Source organism: Oncorhynchus masou, chromosome 7 (genome assembly GCF_036934945.1).
Source record: "Oncorhynchus masou masou isolate Uvic2021 chromosome 7, UVic_Omas_1.1, whole genome shotgun sequence".
Taxonomy (NCBI): domain Eukaryota; kingdom Metazoa; phylum Chordata; class Actinopteri; order Salmoniformes; family Salmonidae; genus Oncorhynchus; species Oncorhynchus masou.
In genome coordinates this window covers 5448294-5468293 of record NC_088218.1, presented here as the reverse complement: position 1 = coordinate 5468293, position 20000 = coordinate 5448294, and the positions used below count along the sequence as shown (strand labels likewise).

General features: G+C 49.0%; 2 protein-coding genes across 2 annotated transcripts in view; one reads left to right on the top strand and one right to left on the bottom strand.

The window, feature by feature from the left end:
- Positions 1-20000, top strand: part of LOC135542929 (dystrophin-like) — a gene marked incomplete at its 5' end in the record, with an annotated part of 841859 nt that overhangs the window by 368556 nt on the left and 453303 nt on the right.
- LOC135543140 (transmembrane protein 47-like) overlaps positions 11017-20000 on the bottom strand; it is a 21437-nt gene continuing 12453 nt past the window's right edge. Inside the window, exons 2-3 of the mRNA XM_064970217.1 lie at positions 13809-13949; positions 11017-12086 (exon numbers count right to left, since the gene is read on the bottom strand). Of these exons, the coding sequence (XP_064826289.1) occupies positions 11908-12086; positions 13809-13949 (320 nt within the window). The 3' untranslated portion in view covers positions 11017-11907. The remainder of the gene's footprint in view (positions 12087-13808; positions 13950-20000) is intronic.

Genomic DNA, 20000 nt, shown 5'->3' with positions numbered 1-20000 from the left:
ATACAGGTGACTGATACAACCTCATTCTGTAGGATACAGGTGACTGATACAACCTCATTCTGAAGGATACAGGTGACTGATACAACCTCATTCTGAAGGATACAGGTGACTGATACAACCTCATTCTGAAGGATACAGGTGACTGATACAACCTCATTCTGAAGGATACAGGTGACTGATACAACCTCATTCTGTAGGATACAGGTGACTGATACAACCTCATTCTGTAGGATCCAGGTGACTGATACAACCTCATTCTGTAGGATACAGGTGACTGATACAACCTCATTCTGTAGGGTACAGGTGACTGATACAACCTCATTCTGAAGGATACAGGTGACTGATACAACCTCATTCTGTAGGATACAGGTGACTGATACAACCTCATTCTGTAGGATCCAGGTGACTGATACAACCTCATTCTGTAGGATACAGGTGACTGATACAACCTCATTCTGAAGGATACAGGTGACTGATACAACCTCATTCTGTAGGATACAGGTGACTGATACAACCTCTAACATTCATACAGGTGACTGATACAACCTCTGTGTAGGATTGTATACAGTGACCTGTACAACCTCATTCTGACAGGTGTGATACAGTCATTCTGTAGGATCTGTATCTGTAGGATACAGGTGACAGATTCTGACGGGTACAGGTGACTGATACAACCTCATTCTGTACCTGTATCCTCATTCAGAATACAGGTGACTGTACAACCTCATTCTGTCACCTGTATCCCTCATTCTGAATGATACAGGTGACTGATACAACCTCATTCTGTAGGATACAGGTCACCTGTATCCTGATACAGAATGAGGTTGACTGATACAACCTCACCTGTATCCTGACAGAATGTAGGATACAGGTGACTGGTTTCTGTAGGATGAGGTGACTGATACAACCTCACCTGTATCCTCATTCAGAATACAGGTGACTGTATCAGTCACCTGTATCCTATTCTGAATGAGGTTGTATCAGTCACCTGTATCCCTCATTCAGAATGAGGTGACTGTATCAGTCACCTGACTATCCTCATTCAGAATGAGGTTGTATCAGTCACCTGTATCCTCATTCAGAATGAGGTTGTACAACCTCATTCACCTGTATCCCTGAATGAGGTTGTATCATTCTGTCACCTGTATCCTACAGAATGAGGTTGACTGATACAGTCATTCTGTATCCTTCAGAATGAGGTGATACAACCTCATTCTATAGGATACAGGTGACTATCAACCTCACCTGTATCCTTCAGAATGAGGTTGTACAACCTCATTCTGTCAGGTGACCTGTACAACCTCACAGAATGAGGTTGTACTGTCACCTCATTCTACAGAATGAGGTTGTATCTGTCACCTGTATCCTCATTCTGTAGAATGAGGTTGTATCAACCTCATTCTGTCACCTGTATCCTGTCAGAATGAGGTTGTATCAGTCACCTGTATCCTACAGAATGAGGTTGTATCATTCTGTACCTGACTGTATCCTGTAGAATGAGGTTGTATCAGTCACCTCATTCTGTAGGATGAGGTTGTATCAGTCACCCTATCCTACAGAATGAGGTTGTATCAGTGACACCTGTATCCTGATACAGAATTCTGAGGTTGACTATCAACCTCATTCTGTATCCTACAGAATGAGGTTGTATCAGGTCTGACCTCATTCTGTGATCCTGATACATTCTGAGAATGAGGTTGTATCAGTCACCTCATTCTGTATCCTGATACAGAATGACTGATGTATCAGTGACAACCTATCCTTCAGAATGAGGTTGTATCAGTCACCTGTACCCTTCAGAATGAGGTTGTATCAGTCACCTGTAGCCTACAGAATGAGGTTGTATCAGTCACCTGTATCCTTCAGAATGAGGTTGTATCAGTCACCTGTATCCTACAGAATGAGGTTGTATCAGTCACCTGTATCCTTCAGAATGAGGTTGTATCAGTCACCTGTACCCTACAGAATGAGGTTGTACAGGTGACTTTTAGGGTAAAGTCAACAACTTTGTCAGCTGAGAGCAATGTGAGGTGGGAGGGGGTGCAACGATAGTGGTGGTAGCTTCCCAAACTAGGATATGTGAAACCCCACACCGTGGAGGGCCGGCTCGGAGTTAGGCAACTGCTTCCAGCCTCTATTTCCATCCTGTGTAGCTGGTGACCCGTCCTAATTCAGCTGGTGGAGCGCAAATAGACTCGACCCCTGCTTTTAATGCAGAACATTAATTATTGACGGCGCCTGGCAGAGGGCAGAGGGTGCCGGGCTGTGGATATTTGCTGATACATTTCTGGCCTATTTCAAGGATACATATGTACCCGTGTGTAATAATACATGTGTGGATTGTAAATGTGTTTTTTGCAGATCCCAACTTGGGACACCCTCAGAGAGTAGGGTCACAGCCAGGGTCTGCCATTATCAACAGCGACCCTGGAGAAATTGTAACCCAATGCTCTAACCTCTAGGCTACCTGCCACCCATTCATAAACTTTGATAAACTCCCATATCTGTTAAACCAGTGGAGCACAAACAATATTGTAAATGCCACCAATATATATCTGTTTATTCGGTGGTGTTTACAATATACACTGCTTCGTCTTTTTGAGATAGAGAGAGGGCAGAGAGAAAGAGAGTGAGGGGAGAGAGAGAGAGAGAGAGAGAGAGAGAGAGAGAGAGATGAGAGAGAGAGAGATGAGAGAGAGAGACATGAGAGGGGGAGAGATGAGAGAGAGAGAGAGAGAGAGAGAGAGAGAGAGAGAGAGAGGGCGATGGGAGAGGGAGAGTGAGGGGAGAGAGAGAGGGAGAGAGAGATGAGAGAGCCGGGCAGAGGTTTTTGAGTGTGGATTGTAAATGTGTTTTTGCTCTAACAGCCAGGGTCTGCCATTATCAACAGGGAGAGAGATATATGAGAGAGAGAGACATGAGAGGGGGAGAGAGATGAGAGAGAGAGAGGGGGAGAGAGTGAGGGGAGAGAGAGAGAGAGAGAGAGAGAGAGAGAGAGAGAGAGAGAGAGAGAGAGAGAGAGAGAGAGAGGGGGAGAGAGAGAGAGAGAGAGAGAGAGAGGAGAGAGAGAGGGAGAGAGATAGATGAGAGAGAGAGACATGAGAGGGGGGAGAGAGATGAGAGAGAGAGTGGGGGAGAGAGAGGGGAGAGAGATGAGAGAGAGAGCGAGAGAGAGGGGGAGAGAGATGAGAGAGAGAGCGAGAGAGAGAGAGAGGGAGAGAGAGTGAGCACACTTGCCTTCTCTGGGGTGGAAAGCTGTCAAGTGACAACACCTACTGGGTGGACAGGGTGATTCATAGATCATCCAATCAGACAGAGACATACCACTGGTACCTATGACTATCTGCATGACCTGACTAGCAAGGACAAACCTTAATAATACCTCTCACCAACTTAGTCCGTGACATATTGTTATGAGGATGAGAGGGAAAATTAGTTCAACGGGTGTTATCAGACAATGACCATTTCTGATAGCAACCTCTGTTTACATATGGCTCATATCTAAACAAGTTCTCATACACTCTTGGCCCATTGTGTAACAAAATCTTTTGGAACACTTGATGAGGTTGGTGTCTATCGCGTCATGTGAGATGTTGCCATTGGCAACTCGCTTGGTGCTTATTGTAGACTAGGTACTGAAAGGCATTCCTACCTGATCGACATTTTATTATCTCCCCAAATTCATCCTCTACCGCCTCGTCACACTGGTCCTCAGGTCGCCCGGCCTCAGCCATACTTCCGTTTTCCTTCCAAAGTTCCACCGACAAATGCGTAAAATCCCACAGGAGAGCACAACAGAATCCAGACAGGTATAAAATAGAATAGGGACTTTTCTTTGACCGCTTTACAATAATGGACAGTGGGTTACCGAGCTCGGCTAAATTGCGTGAAAGAATGACACCCGAGGTTGACAGTCAGGGAGTGAGTGAGAGGACAGTCAGAGGACGGTGTCTGGCGGGGGAAACGGGCAGTCAGATCGGCCAGACAGGGAGGAACAGGTGGCGGGCCATTCTCGACTCAAAATAGGGCTCGGCATATCACTGCCTAGCTGCCCGAGCGGCGGACGCCTGCGTAAAACCCGACACCCTGACCAACACATCCATATCCATTTCCGCACTGCTCCTTCAACTTACAAATATGTCGCTCGGCCCCTGTTGCTATTATCCGTTGGTGCGCCGTGCGCGCGAGACCCAGTGGCAGTGATAAAGTAAAGCGCGCTCGGGATGACAGCGCCGTTGCAAGGTTTCTAATATTAGATGGGTGATGAACGCGCCTCCACGAGCCTCCTCTGGTAACGGTAAACGGTAACAGGTTTCAGTTTGACCGATTATCCCTGTCTCCAGCAGCCTATGGCTATGGCCCAAGGAGGTATTCCAAAAACGGAAACAGCGGTACCTCTTCTCTCTGGCATTCCTTGTCGCCGCATCGACGGCTGCTTCTGTTATGCTCTGGCTCTAATATGGTTGTAGGTGGGAGATGAGACGGGGGCGTCTGAGACGGAGAGGTCGGCCTTTTCCCTTCCACCGAAATTGAACTTCTTCCCATGGGTCTGCACGGGGAACCGGGGAGAAGAGAGGGCGCAGCTGCCTTAAGATGGTGCCACGCGCTGGCAGAGTGAACTGTCCAAACCACTCAAATCAACTTAATCATGGATGATCATACCAAGATGAATGTCCATATTTTGAAAGAGGTTTTATGGCTACAGGTTATGTATACTTGGTGTCTGTGTGTATATGTCACAACTTATAAACAGCCCTTTATACAGGTTCAGATCCCAGAGAATATCCTCAACGTCCCACTAGGAGACAGGTGTAGGTGGTTCAGAGGAAGCCTGCTTGGTGGATATATCTTCACAGATGTAGGTTCTACAACCCATTCATCACCTGTCTGTTTGTTTCTGTATGGGGGAGAGTTCAAAGAAGGGCAGGTGCTGGAGGTCCCACCTCCAAGGGAGTGGTCCACTTGTAGCCTCTAGTCCAAATTGGTCAGACCAGCTGTGTTCTGTATTACAGCACAATAATAATTGGTGTGTGTGTGTTTACTGTATGTGTGCTTATATGTGGGTGGTCCAGGAGGATGTGAACAATTCCCAGAATGCAGATGAAGTGGCTGAGGGATCAAGTTCCAAAGAGGTGATGTGACCAGGCCTATATAAACATGACAGAACAGGTGACTGACTGACTGACTGACTGACTGACTGACTGTCTGTCTGTCTGTCTGTCTGTCTGTCTGTCTGTCTGTCTGTCTGTCTGTCTGTCTGTCTGTCTGTCTGTCTGTCTGTCTAACTGACTGGCTGACTGTCTATATGTCTGTCTGTCTGTCTGTCTGTCTGTCTGTGTGTGTGTCTGTCTAACTGACTGTCTGACTGTCTATATGTCTGTCTGTCTGTCTAACTGACTGGCTGACTGTCTATATGTCTGTCTGTCTAACTGACTGGCTGACTGTCTATATGTCTGTTTGTCTGTCTGTCTGTCTGTCTGTCTGTCTGTCTAACTGACTGGCTGACTGTCTGTCTGTCTGTCTAACTGACTGGCTGACTGTCTGTCTGTCTGTCTAACTGACTGGCTGACTGTCTGTCTAACTGACTGTCTGACTGTCTATATGTCTGTCTGTCTAACTGTCTGGCTGACTGTCTATATGTCTGTCTGTCTGTCTGTCTGTCTGTCTGTCTGTCTGTCTGACTGGCTGACTGGCTGACTGGCTGACTGTCTGTCTGTCTGTCTGTCTGTCTATATGTCTGTCTGTCTAACTGACTGGCTGACTGTCTATATGTCTGTCTGTCTGTCTGTCTGTCTGTCTGTCTGTCTGTCTGTCTGTATGTCTAACTGACTGGCTGACTGTCTGTCTGTCTAACTGACTGGCTGACTGTCTGTCTGTCTGTCTAACTGACTGGCTGACTGTCTATATGTCTGTCTGTCTGTCTAACTGACTGGCTGACTGTCTATATGTCTGTCTGTCTGTCTAACTGACTGGCTGACTGTCTATATGTCTGTCTGTCTGTCTGTCTGTCTGTCTGTCTAACTGACTGTCTATATGTCTGTCTAACTGACTGGCTGACTGTCTATATGTCTGTCTGTCTGTCTAACTGACTGTCTGACTGTCTATATGTCTGTCTGTCTGTCTGTCTGTCTAACTGACTGTCTGACTGTCTATATGTCTGTCTGTCTGTCTGTCTAACTGACTGGCTGACTGTCTATATGTCTGACTCTTTCTGTCTGTCTGTCTGTCTGTCTGTCTGTCTGTCTAACTGACTGGCTGACTGTCTATATGTCTGACTCTCTTTCTGTCTGTCTGTCTGTCTGTCTGTCTGTCTAACTGACTGGCTGACTGTCTATATGTCTAACTCTCTTTCTGGCTGTCTGACTGTTTGTCTATCTGTCTGTCTGGGTGACTGTCTGACTGTCTGTATGACTGTTTGCCTTTCAGACTGTTTGTATGACTGTCTGTGTGAACGTTTGTCTGTCTGTCTGACTGTGATTGTCTGACTGTTTTTCTGTCCCTCTGTCCGGCAATGCCTGCCTGTCTATCCATACATCTGTTGGTAAGTCCCTCTCTCTGTCCCACAGAGGACTGGAGATGCTGCAGCAGTAGGGAGGGAGGGAGGGAGCGAGGGAGGGAGGGAGGGACATCAGCAATAGGGAGGGAGGGAGGGACATCAGCAGTAGGGAGGGAGGGAGGGAGGGAGGGAGGGAGGGAGGGACATCAGCAGTAGGGAGGGAGGGAGGGAGGGAGGGACATCAGCAGTAGGGAGGGAGGGAGGGAGGGAGGGAGGGAGGGAGGGAGGGAGGGAGGGAGGGAGGGAGGGAGGGAGGGAGGGAGGGAGGGAGGGAGGGGAGGGAGGGAGGGAGGGAGGGACAGCAGGAGGGAGGGAGGGAGGGAGGGAGGGAGGGGAGGGAGGGAGGGAGGGAGGGAGGGAGGGGGGAGGGAGGGAGGGAGGGAGGGAGGGAGGGAGGGAGGGAGGGACATCAGCAGTAGGAGCTCAGGGAGGAAGGGAGGGAGGGAGGGAGGGATAGCAGCAGTAGGGCTCAGGGAGGGAGGGAGGGAGGGAGGGAGGGAGGGAGGGAGGGGGAGGGAGGGATAGCAGCAGTAGGAGCTCAGGGAGGGAGGGAGGGAGGGAGGGATAGCAGCAGTAGGAGCTCAGGGAGGGAGGGAGGGAGGGAGGGAGGGAGGGGGAGGGAGGGGGATAGCAGCAGTAGGAGCTCAGGGAGGGAGGGCCACAGCTGTGAGTCCCTGTAGCGTGAGAGTTTCCTCCCAGCATTAACAACAGCACAACATGACCTGTTTACACAAACACAGCTCAACTACAGTAGGATACTCATGACTGGAGCAGAATGAATGGTCTGGAACTGCCTTAGGCCACTGTAGCCAATAGTCAGACGTTAAAGTACAAGGCAGCACAAGTACAGTACATTAAAATAGTCACATTCATGGTAGGGCAGTAATCATGTTCATTGAATTTGACATGTGGTCCCATATGAAAGACAGGCTGTATGCAACGAGAGGTGTGAAAACCAGCCAACGATACATGAAGGTACGTGCACAGGTTGTCCTGTAGGTGGCAGTATTGCTACATGTTTGTTCTTGAACTCCTTAAAATTACAACCTGTGAAGGAGAATGGATTTTGTCCCAAATGACACCATTTTCCCTATATAGTGCACTACTTTTGACCAGAGCCCTATGATCCCTATGGACCCTGATCAAATTTAATTCACCATATAGAGACAAGGGTGCCATTTGGGACGTGTGAAGGTCTTCTAAGCCTGATGTGGGATCAAAGCTTCCCCCCGGGTAGAGGAGAGAACAACCTACTGCAGTGAGTTGCTAGGCAGGGCAGGAGGAGTTAGCCTTCTGGTTAGAGTTCGACAAGGTTTGGACTAACTGACTGACTGACTCTCTCTCACACACACACACACACACACACACACACACACACACACACACACTTGGACAGATAATGAATGAAGACCTGAAGTCAGTTGAGGTGAATTCAGTTCAATGGAAGAAAATAAGGACCAGCGCTGTCAGTTTGCTTGTTGCAGGAGCTTGTTGCAGGAGCTTGTTGCAGGAGCTTGTTGCAGGAGCTTGTTGCAGGAGCTTGTTGCAAGAGGAAGAGGGGAAGAGAAAATACAAAGACATTCTCAACGGGTCAGAAATGAAGTGTGAAGATAAGTGGAGGAGTTAAAGTATCTAGTCCAGCCCTCAAGACAAAATAAATACATTTATATATAAATATAGCTTTTTTAAATTGTATCCCTTTTTTCTCCCCAATTTTGTGGTATCCAATTGGTAGTTACAGTCTTGTCTCATCGCCGCAACTCCCGTACGGACTCGTGAGAGGCGAAGGTCAAGAGCTGTGCGTCCTCCAATACACAACCCAACCAAGCCGCACTGCTTCTTGACACAATGCCCTCTTAACCGGGAAGCCATCCGCACCAATGTGTTGGTGGAAACACCGTACACCTGGCGACCGTGTCAGCGTGCACTTCGCCCGGCCTGCCACAGGAGGCGCTAGAGCGCGATGGGACAAGGACATGTTGGTCTGCCAAACCCTCCCCTAACCCGGACAACACTGAGACAATTGTGCGCCGCTTCATGGGTGTCCCAGTCACGGCCAGCTGTGACCCAGCCTGGGATTGAACCCAGGTATGTACACCGCTGCGCCTCTCGGGAGGCCCCCGCAAATTGACTTTAACAAACAATTGATCCCCCCAAAAAATGTGTCCCTCAAGCCAAAAATCCCGATGTGGCCCTCAAGCCAAAAAGTTTGCCCACCCCTGATTAACCCCTCCTGTAATCTAATGAGAGGAAGAGACTGGTTATTTTACTTGCTTTATTGTGTTAATTTACAATGAGATGAATACTGATACATATCTCTACCACGGCATCTAAAACATGCCCTCTCTCTCTCTCCCCCTCTCTCCCTCCTCTCCTCCCTCTCTCTCCCTCTCTCTCTCTCCTCTCTGTCCTCTCCCTCTCTCTCCCTCTGTCCCTCTGTCCCTCCCTCCCTCCCTCTCTCTCTCCCCCTCTCTCTCTCCCTCTCCCTCCCTCTCTCTCTGTCCCTCCCTCCCTCTCTCTCCCTCTCTCTCTCCCTCTGTCCCTCCCTCCCTCCCTCTCTCTCTCTCTCCCTCCCTCCCTCCCTCCCTCCAATCTACTCACACATCTCGTCAACATCTCCACGAACATCATTCAACAATTTACCCCTCAATCTACTGTAGGATGTCCATTAAAAGAATAATATTTGATTTGTGTGGTTGCATTTCATTGGATTATTGTTGGACAAGTAAATGTGTTACCAGACATAAACTAAGCTATCTGTCTGTCTCCTCTTCTAGACCACGGAACACTTCTACATCGCTGCAAAAACCTGACGAAGCTGTGATGAGACAGATCAGATAAGCTACAGACCAGTACCACATTACTGGGCTGTGTCCTAAACGGGCTTCAACAGCTCCCTGTCTGTCTCTGTGCTCTTCACTGGCTATGAAGACACCCTCCCTCCCTCCCTCCCTCCAATCTACTCACACATCTCGTCAGGAAACCCCTGTTTTGGAGTATTGGGACGTACTCAAACCTCCTCTTTACCAGGATTGGGGTCAATTCCATTTCAATTCCAATCATTTCAGAAGGTAAACCAAAACTCCAATTCCTCATTGAAAAGTATTGGAGGTCATTGGAATTGTACTTCCTGAATTGACTGGAATTGAAATGGAATTGAGCCCAACTGTAGCTTAGCTATGGGGGTTCATACTTCCATGGAGATATACTGTAGTGGCATTGGTGTCCTGTGGGTCACTGGACCTCTTCCTGGCCTTCACATGCCAAGCTACCAGTGTTGGTCATCCCAGTCTGTCTCTACCTACCAGTGTTGGTCATCCCAGTCTGTCTCTGCCTACCAGTGTTGGTCATCCCAGTCTGTCTCTGCCTACCAGTGTTGGTCATCCCAGTCTGTCTCTGCCTACCAGTGTTGGTCATCCCAGTCTGTCTCTACCTACCAGTGTTGGTCATCCCAGTCTGTCTCTACCTACCAGTGGGTGTGGGTCACTGGTCATCCCAGTCTGTCTCTGCCTACCAGTGTTGGTCATCCCAGTCTGTCTCTACCTACCAGTGTTGGTCATCCCAGTCTGTCTCTACCTACCAGTGTTGGTCATCCCAGTCTGTCTCTGCCTACCAGTGTTGGTCATCCCAGTCTGTCTCTACCTACCAGTGTTGGTCATCCCAGTCTGTCTCTACCTACCAGTGTTGGTCATCCCAGTCTGTCTCTACCTACCAGTGTTGGTCATCCCAGTCTGTCTCTGCCTACCAGTGTTGGTCATCCCAGTCTGTCTCTACCTACCAGTGTTGGTCATCCCAGTCTGTCTCTACCTACCAGTGTTGGTCATCCCAGTCTGTCTCTACCTACCAGTGTTGGTCATCCCAGTCTGTCTCTACCTACCAGTGTTGGTCATCCCAGTCTGTCTCTGCCTACCAGTGTTGGTCATCCCAGTCTGTCTCTGCCTACCAGTGTTGGTCATCCCAGTCTGTCTCTACCTACCAGTGTTGGTCATCCCAGTCTGTCTCTGCCTACCAGTGTTGGTCATCCCAGTCTGTCTCTACCTACCAGTGTTGGTCATCCCAGTCTGTCTCTACCTACCAGTGTTGGTCATCCCAGTCTGTCTCTACCTACCAGTGTTGGTCATCCCAGTCTGTCTCTACCTACCAGTGTTGGTCATCCCAGTCTGTCTCTACCTACCAGTGTTGGTCATCCCAGTCTGTCTCTACCTACCAGTGTTGGTCATCCCAGTCTGTCTCTGCCTACCAGTGTTGGTCATCCCAGTCTGTCTCTGCCTACCAGTGTTGGTCATCCCAGTCTGTCTCTACCTACCAGTGTTGGTCATCCCAGTCTGTCTCTGCCTACCAGTGTTGGTCATCCCAGTCTGTCTCTGCCTACCAGTGTTGGTCATCCCAGTCTGTCTCTACCTACCAGTGTTGGTCATCCCAGTCTGTCTCTACCTACCAGTGTTGGTCATCCCAGTCTGTCTCTACCTACCAGTGTTGGTCATCCCAGTCTGTCTCTACCTACCAGTGTTGGTCATCCCAGTCTGTCTCTGCCTACCAGTGTTAGTCATCCCAGTCTGTCTCTACCTACCAGTGTTGGTCATCCCAGTCTGTCTCTACCTACCAGTGTTAGTCATCCCAGTCTGTCTCTACCTACCAGTGTTGGTCATCCCAGTCTGTCTCTACCTACCAGTGTTGGTCATCCCAGTCTGTCTCTACCTACCAGTGTTGGTCATCCCAGTCTGTCTCTGCCTACCAGTGTTGGTCATCCCAGTCTGTCTCTACCTACCAGTGTTGGTCATCCCAGTCTGTCTCTGCCTACCAGTGTTGGTCATCCCAGTCTGTCTCTACCTACCAGTGTTGGTCATCCCAGTCTGTCTCTACCTACCAGTGAGAAGACAAGTCTGTTTTCCAGTCAGACTCATCCTAATCTCTCGTGGACAGACTACGTAACATAAATGGTAGCTGGCACCAGATTCTCCTTCTGGGTTTGCCGAGCTCAGCCTCATCCTTACCCCTAAGGCCTTGTAAGTTATACTTGGTCGGTAACAGTGCTTCAGTGAGTCCTTGTCCCAGGGTTTGAGGACAGATAGAGTGATCTGATTGGTCAGTCTGTTATCTGATAGTCTCTGACTGAAGAGGGAGTACAGAGCAGGGTACAGGGTACTGTGAAATCATCCATCCATCCACCCCAGCTCTGAGCCTCTGCCTGCTTCCACAGGAAATACTGTATGCTGACATGTGTGTGTGTGTGTGCATCTCTCTGTGTCTACCTGTCTCTCTAGCGAGCATTAGCATTATACAGTATAGGATATGTATGACAGCCAGCGACTACAGGGGGGGGGGGGTCACAGTGGTACAGTCCAGCAGGGTCAGTAGTAGTCTTCATAGTTCTTAGGGTTGAGGCAGTAGAGGATCCCCCCGCCGAAGGAGAAAATGGTAGCGCCCCAGGCCAGGCCGTAACCCCAGTTGAACTCGTGGTATATGCTCATGCTGATGGTCTCAGTGAACTTGATGGGGTAGAGGACCAGACTGCAGCCCTGCAACACCACTGGAGCAGAGGGAAACAGAGGACATCTCATAAACATATGTATATTGAAGAGGTAGAGATACAGTGCCTTGCGAAAGTATTCGGCCCCCTTGAACTTTGCGACCTTTTGCCACATTTCAGGCTTCAAACATAAAGATATAAAACTGTATTTTTTTGTGAAGAATCAACAACAAGTGGGACACAATCATGAAGTGGAACGACATTTATTCCTCCTTGCAAAACAGCTCGAGCTCAGTGAGGTTGGATGGAGAGCATTTGTGAACAGCAGTTTTCAGTTCTTTCCACAGATTCTCGATTGGATTCAGGTCTGGACTTTGACTTGGCCATTCTAACACCTGGATATGTTTATTTTTGAACCATTCCATTGTAGATTTTGCTTTATGTTTTGGATCATTGTCTTGTTGGAAGACAAATCTCCGTCCCAGTCTCAGGTCTTTTGCAGACTCCATCAGGTTTTCTTCCAGAATGGTCCTGTATTTGGCTCCATCCATCTTCCCATCAATTTGAACCATCTTCCCTGACCCTGCTGAAGAAAAGCAGGCCCAAACCATGATGCTGCCACCACCATGTTTGACAGTGGGGATGGTGTGGTCAGGGTGATGAGCTGTGTTGCTTTTACGCCAAACATAACGCTTTGCATTGTTGCCAAAAAAAGTTCAATTTTGGTTTCATCTGACCAGAGCACCTTCTTCCACATGTTTGGTGTGTCTCCCAGGTGGCTTGTGGCAAACTTTAAACGACACTTTTTATGGATATCTTTAAGAAATGGCTTTCTTCTTGCCACTCTTCCATAAAGGCCAGATTTGTGCAATATACGACTGATTGTTGTCCTATGGACAGAGTCTCCCACCTCAGCTGTAGATCTCTGCAGTTCATCCAGAGTGATCATGGGCCTCTTGGCTGCATCTCTGATCAGTCTTCTCCTTGTATGAGCTGAAAGTTTAGAGGGACGGCCAGGTCTTGGTAGATTTGCAGTGGTCTGATACTCCTTCCATTTCAATATTATCGCTTGCACAGTGCTCCTTGGGATGTTTAAAGCTTGGGAAATCTTTTTGTATCCAAGTCCGGCTTTAAACTTCTTCACAACAGTATCTCGGACCTGCCTGGTGTGTTCCTTGTTCTTCATGATGCTCTCTGCGCTTTTAACGGACCTCTGAGACTATCACAGTGCAGGTGCATTTATACGGAGACTTGATTACACACAGGTGGATTGTATTTATCATCATTAGTCATTTAGGTCAACATTGTATCATTCAGAGATCCTCACTGAACTTCTGGAGAGAGTTTGCTGCACTGAAAGTAAAGGGGCTGAATAATTTTGCACGCCCAATTTTTCAGTTTTTGATTTGTTAAAAAAGTTTGAAATATCCAATAAATGTCGTTCCACTTCATGATTGTGTCCCACTTGTTGTTGATTCTTCACAAAAAATACAGTTTTATATCTTTATGTTTGAAGCCTGAAATGTGGCAAAAGGTCGCAAAGTTCAAGGGGGCCGAATACTTTCGCAAGGCACTATATATGCATAGTACTTATGAATTAACTGTCTAACAAGGAATTTGATATCAGAAGATAGAGACAAATAATTGTGTGTGTGTGTGTGTGTGTGTGTGTGTGTGTGTGTGTGTGTGTGTGTGTGTGTGTGTGTGTGTGTGTGTGTGTGTGTGTGTGTGTCTGTGTGTGTGCGTTCGTGCGTGTGTGTGTGTGTGTGTGTGTGTGTTCACCTGCAGCGAACAGCATGACAGCGACAGGTCTGTTGAAGCGTCTCCGAGAGCCGATACACACTGACACCAGGACCACCAGGAAGGAGAGCAGGACCAGAGCAGCTCCGCCTAGCAACAAGGACAGGGTGGCGATCTGCCAGTCTAGAAGAGAGAGAATACATATATAGTTAAGGAAAGAGGTAGAGGAGGGAAAAGAGAGGGGAGGAGCATATGAGAGAAATGGAGGGAGAAAGGGGATGGGAGACAGAGAGGGAAGGAGAGATAGAGGACAGAGAGGGAAGGAAAGATAGAGGACAGAGAGGGAAGGAGAGATAGAAGACAGAGAGGGAAGGAGATATAGAGGACAGAGAGGGAAGGAGATAGAGGACAGAGAGGGAAGGAGAGATAGAAGACAGAGAGGGAAGGAGATATAGAGGACAGAGAGGGAAGGAGAGATAGAGGACAGAGAGGGAAGGAAAGATAGAGGACAGAGAAGGAGAAGGAGAGAGAGGGAAGGAGAGATAGAGAGAGGGAAGGAGATATAGAGGACAGAGAGGGAAGGAGATAGAGGACAGAGAGGGAAGGAGAGATAGAAGACAGAGAGGGAAGGAGATATAGAGGACAGAGAGGGAAGGAGATAGAGGACAGAGAGGGAAGGAGAGATAGAAGACAGAGAGGGAAGGAGATATAGAGGACAGAGAGGGGGGATATAGAAGACAGGTGGAGATATAAACAAGAGGGAGGAAACAGCAAGTTGTCAGAGGGAAATGAGAAGACAGAGGGGAAGGAACAGCAAGAGAGAGAGATAAGGAGAGGGGAAGAGAGAGACAGAGAGAAGGAGATATAGAGGAGTTAGGGAGGAAGGAGAGGAGAGGAGGGAAAAGAGAGGGGAGGAGCATAGATAGAGAAGAGAGGGAGAGAGGGAGAAAGGGGATGGGAGACAGAGAGGGAAGGAGATATAGAGGACAGAGAGGGAAGGAGAGATAGAAGACAGAGAGGGAAGGGAGAGATAAATAGGGAGAGGGAAGGAGAGATAAAGACAGAGAGGGAAGGAGAGATAGAGGACAGAGAGGGAAGGAGAGATAGAGGACAGAGAGGGAAGGAGAGATAGAGGACAGAGAGGGGGATATCAGGTGGTATAAACAAGAGGGAGGAAACAGCAAGTTGTCAGAGGGAAATGGAGCGAGGGAACAGCAAGAGAGAGAGAAAGAGGGGAGAGAGGAAGAGAGAGAGGGCAGAGAGGGGGGAGAGAGAGAGAAGAGAGGGGGAGGGAGAAAGGGAGAGGGGGGAGAGAGGGAGACAGAGAAAGAGAGGGGGAGGGAGAAAAGGAGAGAGGGGGAGAGAGAGAAAGAGGGGGAGGGAGAGAGGGGGGAGAGATAGAGGAGAGACAGAGAGGGAAGAAGGAGGAAATGGGAGGGAAAGCAGGAGAGAGGGGGAGAGAAAGAGAAAGAGGGGAGGGAGAGAAAGGGGGGGAGAGAGAGAGAGAGAGACAGAGGGGTGAAGAGGGGGAGGGAGAAAGGACAGAGGGGAGAGAGAGAAAGAGGGGGGAGGGAGAGAGGGGGAGAGAGAATCTGACAGAGAAAACCCCAGGGAACAACATACAGGGGAAGAGAGAAATCTGCACCCCAGGGAGAACCCCACCAGAGAGAGACAGAGACAACCCCACCAGGGATCTACACCCCACCCACAACCCCAGACCCCACCAACATCTACAGGGACCCAGACCCCAACCCCAGGGAGGGAGAGATCTACAGGGAAAGATGAGGGGGACAACCCCAACCCCACCACCATCTACACCCCAGGGGGAGAACAACCCCAAGGGAGACCATCTAGAGGGGTGAGGGAGAGAGAAAGAGGGTGACCACCATCTACACCCCACCCAGAAGAGACCCCACCCCATCTCACTGACACACATCGTTGACTAAAGATTGTTGGCATGTTACCAGAATCAATATGCCATCATCTCAACCAACCCCACTAACAACATACAGGCAAGGCAACATCTGCACCTCACCCACAACCCCACCAACATCTACACCCCACCCACAACCCCACCAACATCTACACCCCACCCACAACCCCAACCCCACCAACATCTACACCCCACCCACAACCCCAACCCCACCACCATCTACACCCCACCCACAACCCCAACCCCACCACCATCTACACCCCACCCACAACCCCAACCCCACCACCATCTACACCCCACCCACAACCCCAACCCCACCAACATCTACACCCCACCCACAACCCCACCCCACCAACATCTACACCCCACCCACACCCCACCCCACCCACACACCCACACACCCCACCAACATCTACACCCCACCCACAACCCCAAACCCACCACCATCTACACCCCACCCACAACCCCAACCCCACCAACATCTACACCCCACCCACAACCCCAACCCCACCAACATCTACACCCCACCCACAATCCCACCAACATCTACACCCCACCCACAACCACAACCCCACCAACATCTATACCCCACCCACAACCCCACCAACATCTACACCCCACCCACAACCCCATCCCCACCAACATCTACACCTCACCCACAACCCCAACCCCACCAACAACAACACCCCACCCACAACCCCACCAACATCTACACCTCACCCACAACCCCAACCCCACCAACATCTATACCCCACCCACAACCCCACCAACATCTATACCCCACCCACAACCCCAACCCCACCAACATCTATACCCCACCCACAACCCCACCAACATCTATACCCCACCCACAACCCCCACCCCACCAACATCTACACCTCACCCACAACCCCAACCCCACCAACATCTACACCCCACCCACAACCCCACCAACATCTACACCTCACCCACAACAACATCTACACCCCACCCACAACCCCAACCCCACCAACATCTACACCCCACCAACAACCCCACCTACAACTACAACCCCACCAACAACCCCAACCCCAACCCCACCAACAGCCACAACCCCATCTACAACCACAACCCCAACCACAACCCCAACCCTACCAACAACTACAAAACCAACAACTACACCCCACCAACAACTCCAACTCCAACCCCACCCACAACCCCAACCCTACCAACAACTACAACCCCATCAACTACACCCCACCAACAACTACACCCCACCAACAACCACAACCCCACCCATCAACTTCACCCCACCAACAAAGCCCACCAACAGCCACAACCCCACCAATAACTACAACCCCACCAACAACTACAACCCCACCCACAACTACAAATCCACCCCCATCCACAACAGCAACCCAACCAACAACTACAACCCCACCCACAACAACAACCCCAACCCCACCAACAACTACAACCCCGCCCACAACTACCACTCCAACCCCACCCACAACAGCAACCCCACCAACAACTACAATCTCACCCACAACAACTACAACCCCACCCACAACCCCAACCCCACCAACAACTACAACCTCACCCACAACCCCAACAACTACAACTCCACCCAGAACTACAACACCTCCACAACCCCAAATCCCACCCACAACCCAACCCACAACCCCATCTACAACCACACCAACAACTAAAACCCCACCCACAACCACAAATCCCACCCCCAACCCCACCTACACTCACAAACTCACCCACAACCCCAACCCAACTCACAACCCAACCCACCACACCACCCCCACAAAATAGATAGAAGAAGGGACTAGAAAACTCTTCAGTCAGTAATAAATATTGGTTTAGTGAGAGGTCCAGCAGCAGCTGTGTACAGTAGTTATGACACTGTGGTCAGACAAGGACAGGAAATAGAGACGATCAATCTGTTCCAAACGGCTGGCTGGGTTATCTCCTGGCCAATCATGGTGACTGGCTAGATTCTGTGAAGAGGAGGAGGGAGAGGAGGTTGGAGAAGAAGAGAGGAGGATGGGGGAGTGGAGAGGAGGATGGGGAAGAGGAGGATGGGGAAGAGGAGGATGGGGAAGAGGAGGATGGAGAGGAGGAGAGGAGAAAGGAGGAGGAGAGGAGAAAGGAGGAGGGGAGAAAGGAGGAGAGGAGGATGGGGAAGAGGAGAAAGAAGGAGAAAGGAGGAGGAAGAGGAGAAAGGAGGAGGAGAGGAGAAAGGAGGAGAGGAGGCGACACTTAAAGATCTACAGGAGGAAAGCATGTACAGTTGTTCCAGCGATGTGAGTGAAAAACAACAAGAACTCAGGACATTCATGATGAAACCTGAAGAAACATCTGAAGTGTTGTGGGCGTCTACCTTCCCTGCCCAGGAGATCCCCTCTTCCCAGTCAGACTGGTTTACACCAGATGAAGAGGGACATTTCCCACACTAACTCTACCCTGTCCGTACGCATTAACCAGAGGCTGCATCCAAAATGGCACACTATTCCCTTTATAGTGCACTACTTTTGACCAGGGCCCATAGGGTATCCCATAGGACCCTGGTCAAAGGGAACAGTGTGCCATTTGGGATGCCCTCAGAGAGGAGTAGCCTAACGTTGGAGGGGTTTATGTTTCATTCATGTTTCACAGTTACTGCTCTCAGCCTATCAGAAGACACAGCCAGGGAGTCAGCCTGGTTATAAAGAGGACCACATGGTTGTGTTATGGTCGGGAGAAGGGTTACAAGAGGGGGAGAGACCACTGAGGTCTTCGTGTAGCTGGTTGGTACCAAGAATTACAGACACTAACATGTGTATTGTGGTTCCCACTTTAAAGAACTACAGACAGTAACATGTGTATTGTGATCCCCACTTTAAAGAACTACAGACACTAACATGTGTATTGTGGTCCCCACTTTAAAGAACTACAGACACTAACATGTGTATTGTGGTCCCCACTTTAAAGAACTACAGACAGTAACATGTGTATTGTGGTCCCCACTTTAAAGAACTACAGACACTAACATGTGTATTGTGGTCCCCACTTTAAAGAACTACAGACAGTAACATGTGTATTGTGGTCCCCACTTTAAAGAACTACAGACACTAACATGTGTATTGTGGTCCCCACTTTAAAGAACTACAGACACTAACATGTGTATTGTGGTCCCCACTTTAAAGAACTACACACAGTAACATGTGTATTGTGGTCCCCACTTTAAAGAACTACAGACACTAACATGTGTATTGTGGTCCCCACTTTAAAGAACTACAGACAGTAACTTGAACAATACCATTTTGATGATGGACCCAACTTGACTCTGAAGAGCCATGTGAAAGAAGCTCACTGAGATGTGGTGTTGAACCTCTCTACCACAGAACCATGTTAGGTGTTTTTATATATAGTTTTTATTTTACCTTTATTTAACTAGGCAAGTCAGTTAAGAACAAATTCTTATTTTCAATGACGGCCTAGGAACACTGGGTTAACTGCCTGTTCAGGGGCAGAACGACAGATTTGTACCTTGTCAGCTCGGGGATTTGAACTTGCAACCTTTCAGCTGCTAGTCCAACGCTCTAATCGCTAGGCTACCCCTTTCACACCTCAGTGGGACTTATTTAAAGGAAGGAATGTGTAGCAGCATGTGACTGCCTGGATTAGAGGCCTGGACATGTTTCTCATCACTCAGTTCAGTTATTAGAGCTTCTGACTGGTCACTTCTTACAGGGATTAACCTTTTCCTGCAGTGGGCTAAACCAGGGTCACGCAGACTGTTTCTTGGTCGTCTTAAACTGATCTACTTTGTAACAACAGTGTCCACCTCACACACATGGTTATGGGTTTAACAACAGTGTCCACCTCACACACATGGTTATGGGTTTAACAACAGTGTCCACCTCACACACATGGTTATGGGTTTAACAACAGTGTCCACCTCACACACATGGTTATGGGTTTAACAACAGTATCCACCTCACACACATGGTTATGGGTTTAACAACAGTGTCCACCTCACACACATGGTTATGGGTTTAACAACAGTGTCCACCTCACACACATGGTTATGGGTTTAACAACAGTGTCCACCTCACACACATGGTTATGGGTTTAACAACAGTATCCACCTCACACACATGGTTATGGGTTTAACAACAGTGTCCACCTCACACACATGGTTATGGGTTTAACAACAGTGTCCTCCTCACACACATGGTTATGGGTTTAACAACAGTGTCCACCTCACACACATGGTTATGGGTTTAACAACAGTGTCCACCTCACACACATGGTTATGGGTTTAACAACAGTGTCCACCTCACACACATGGT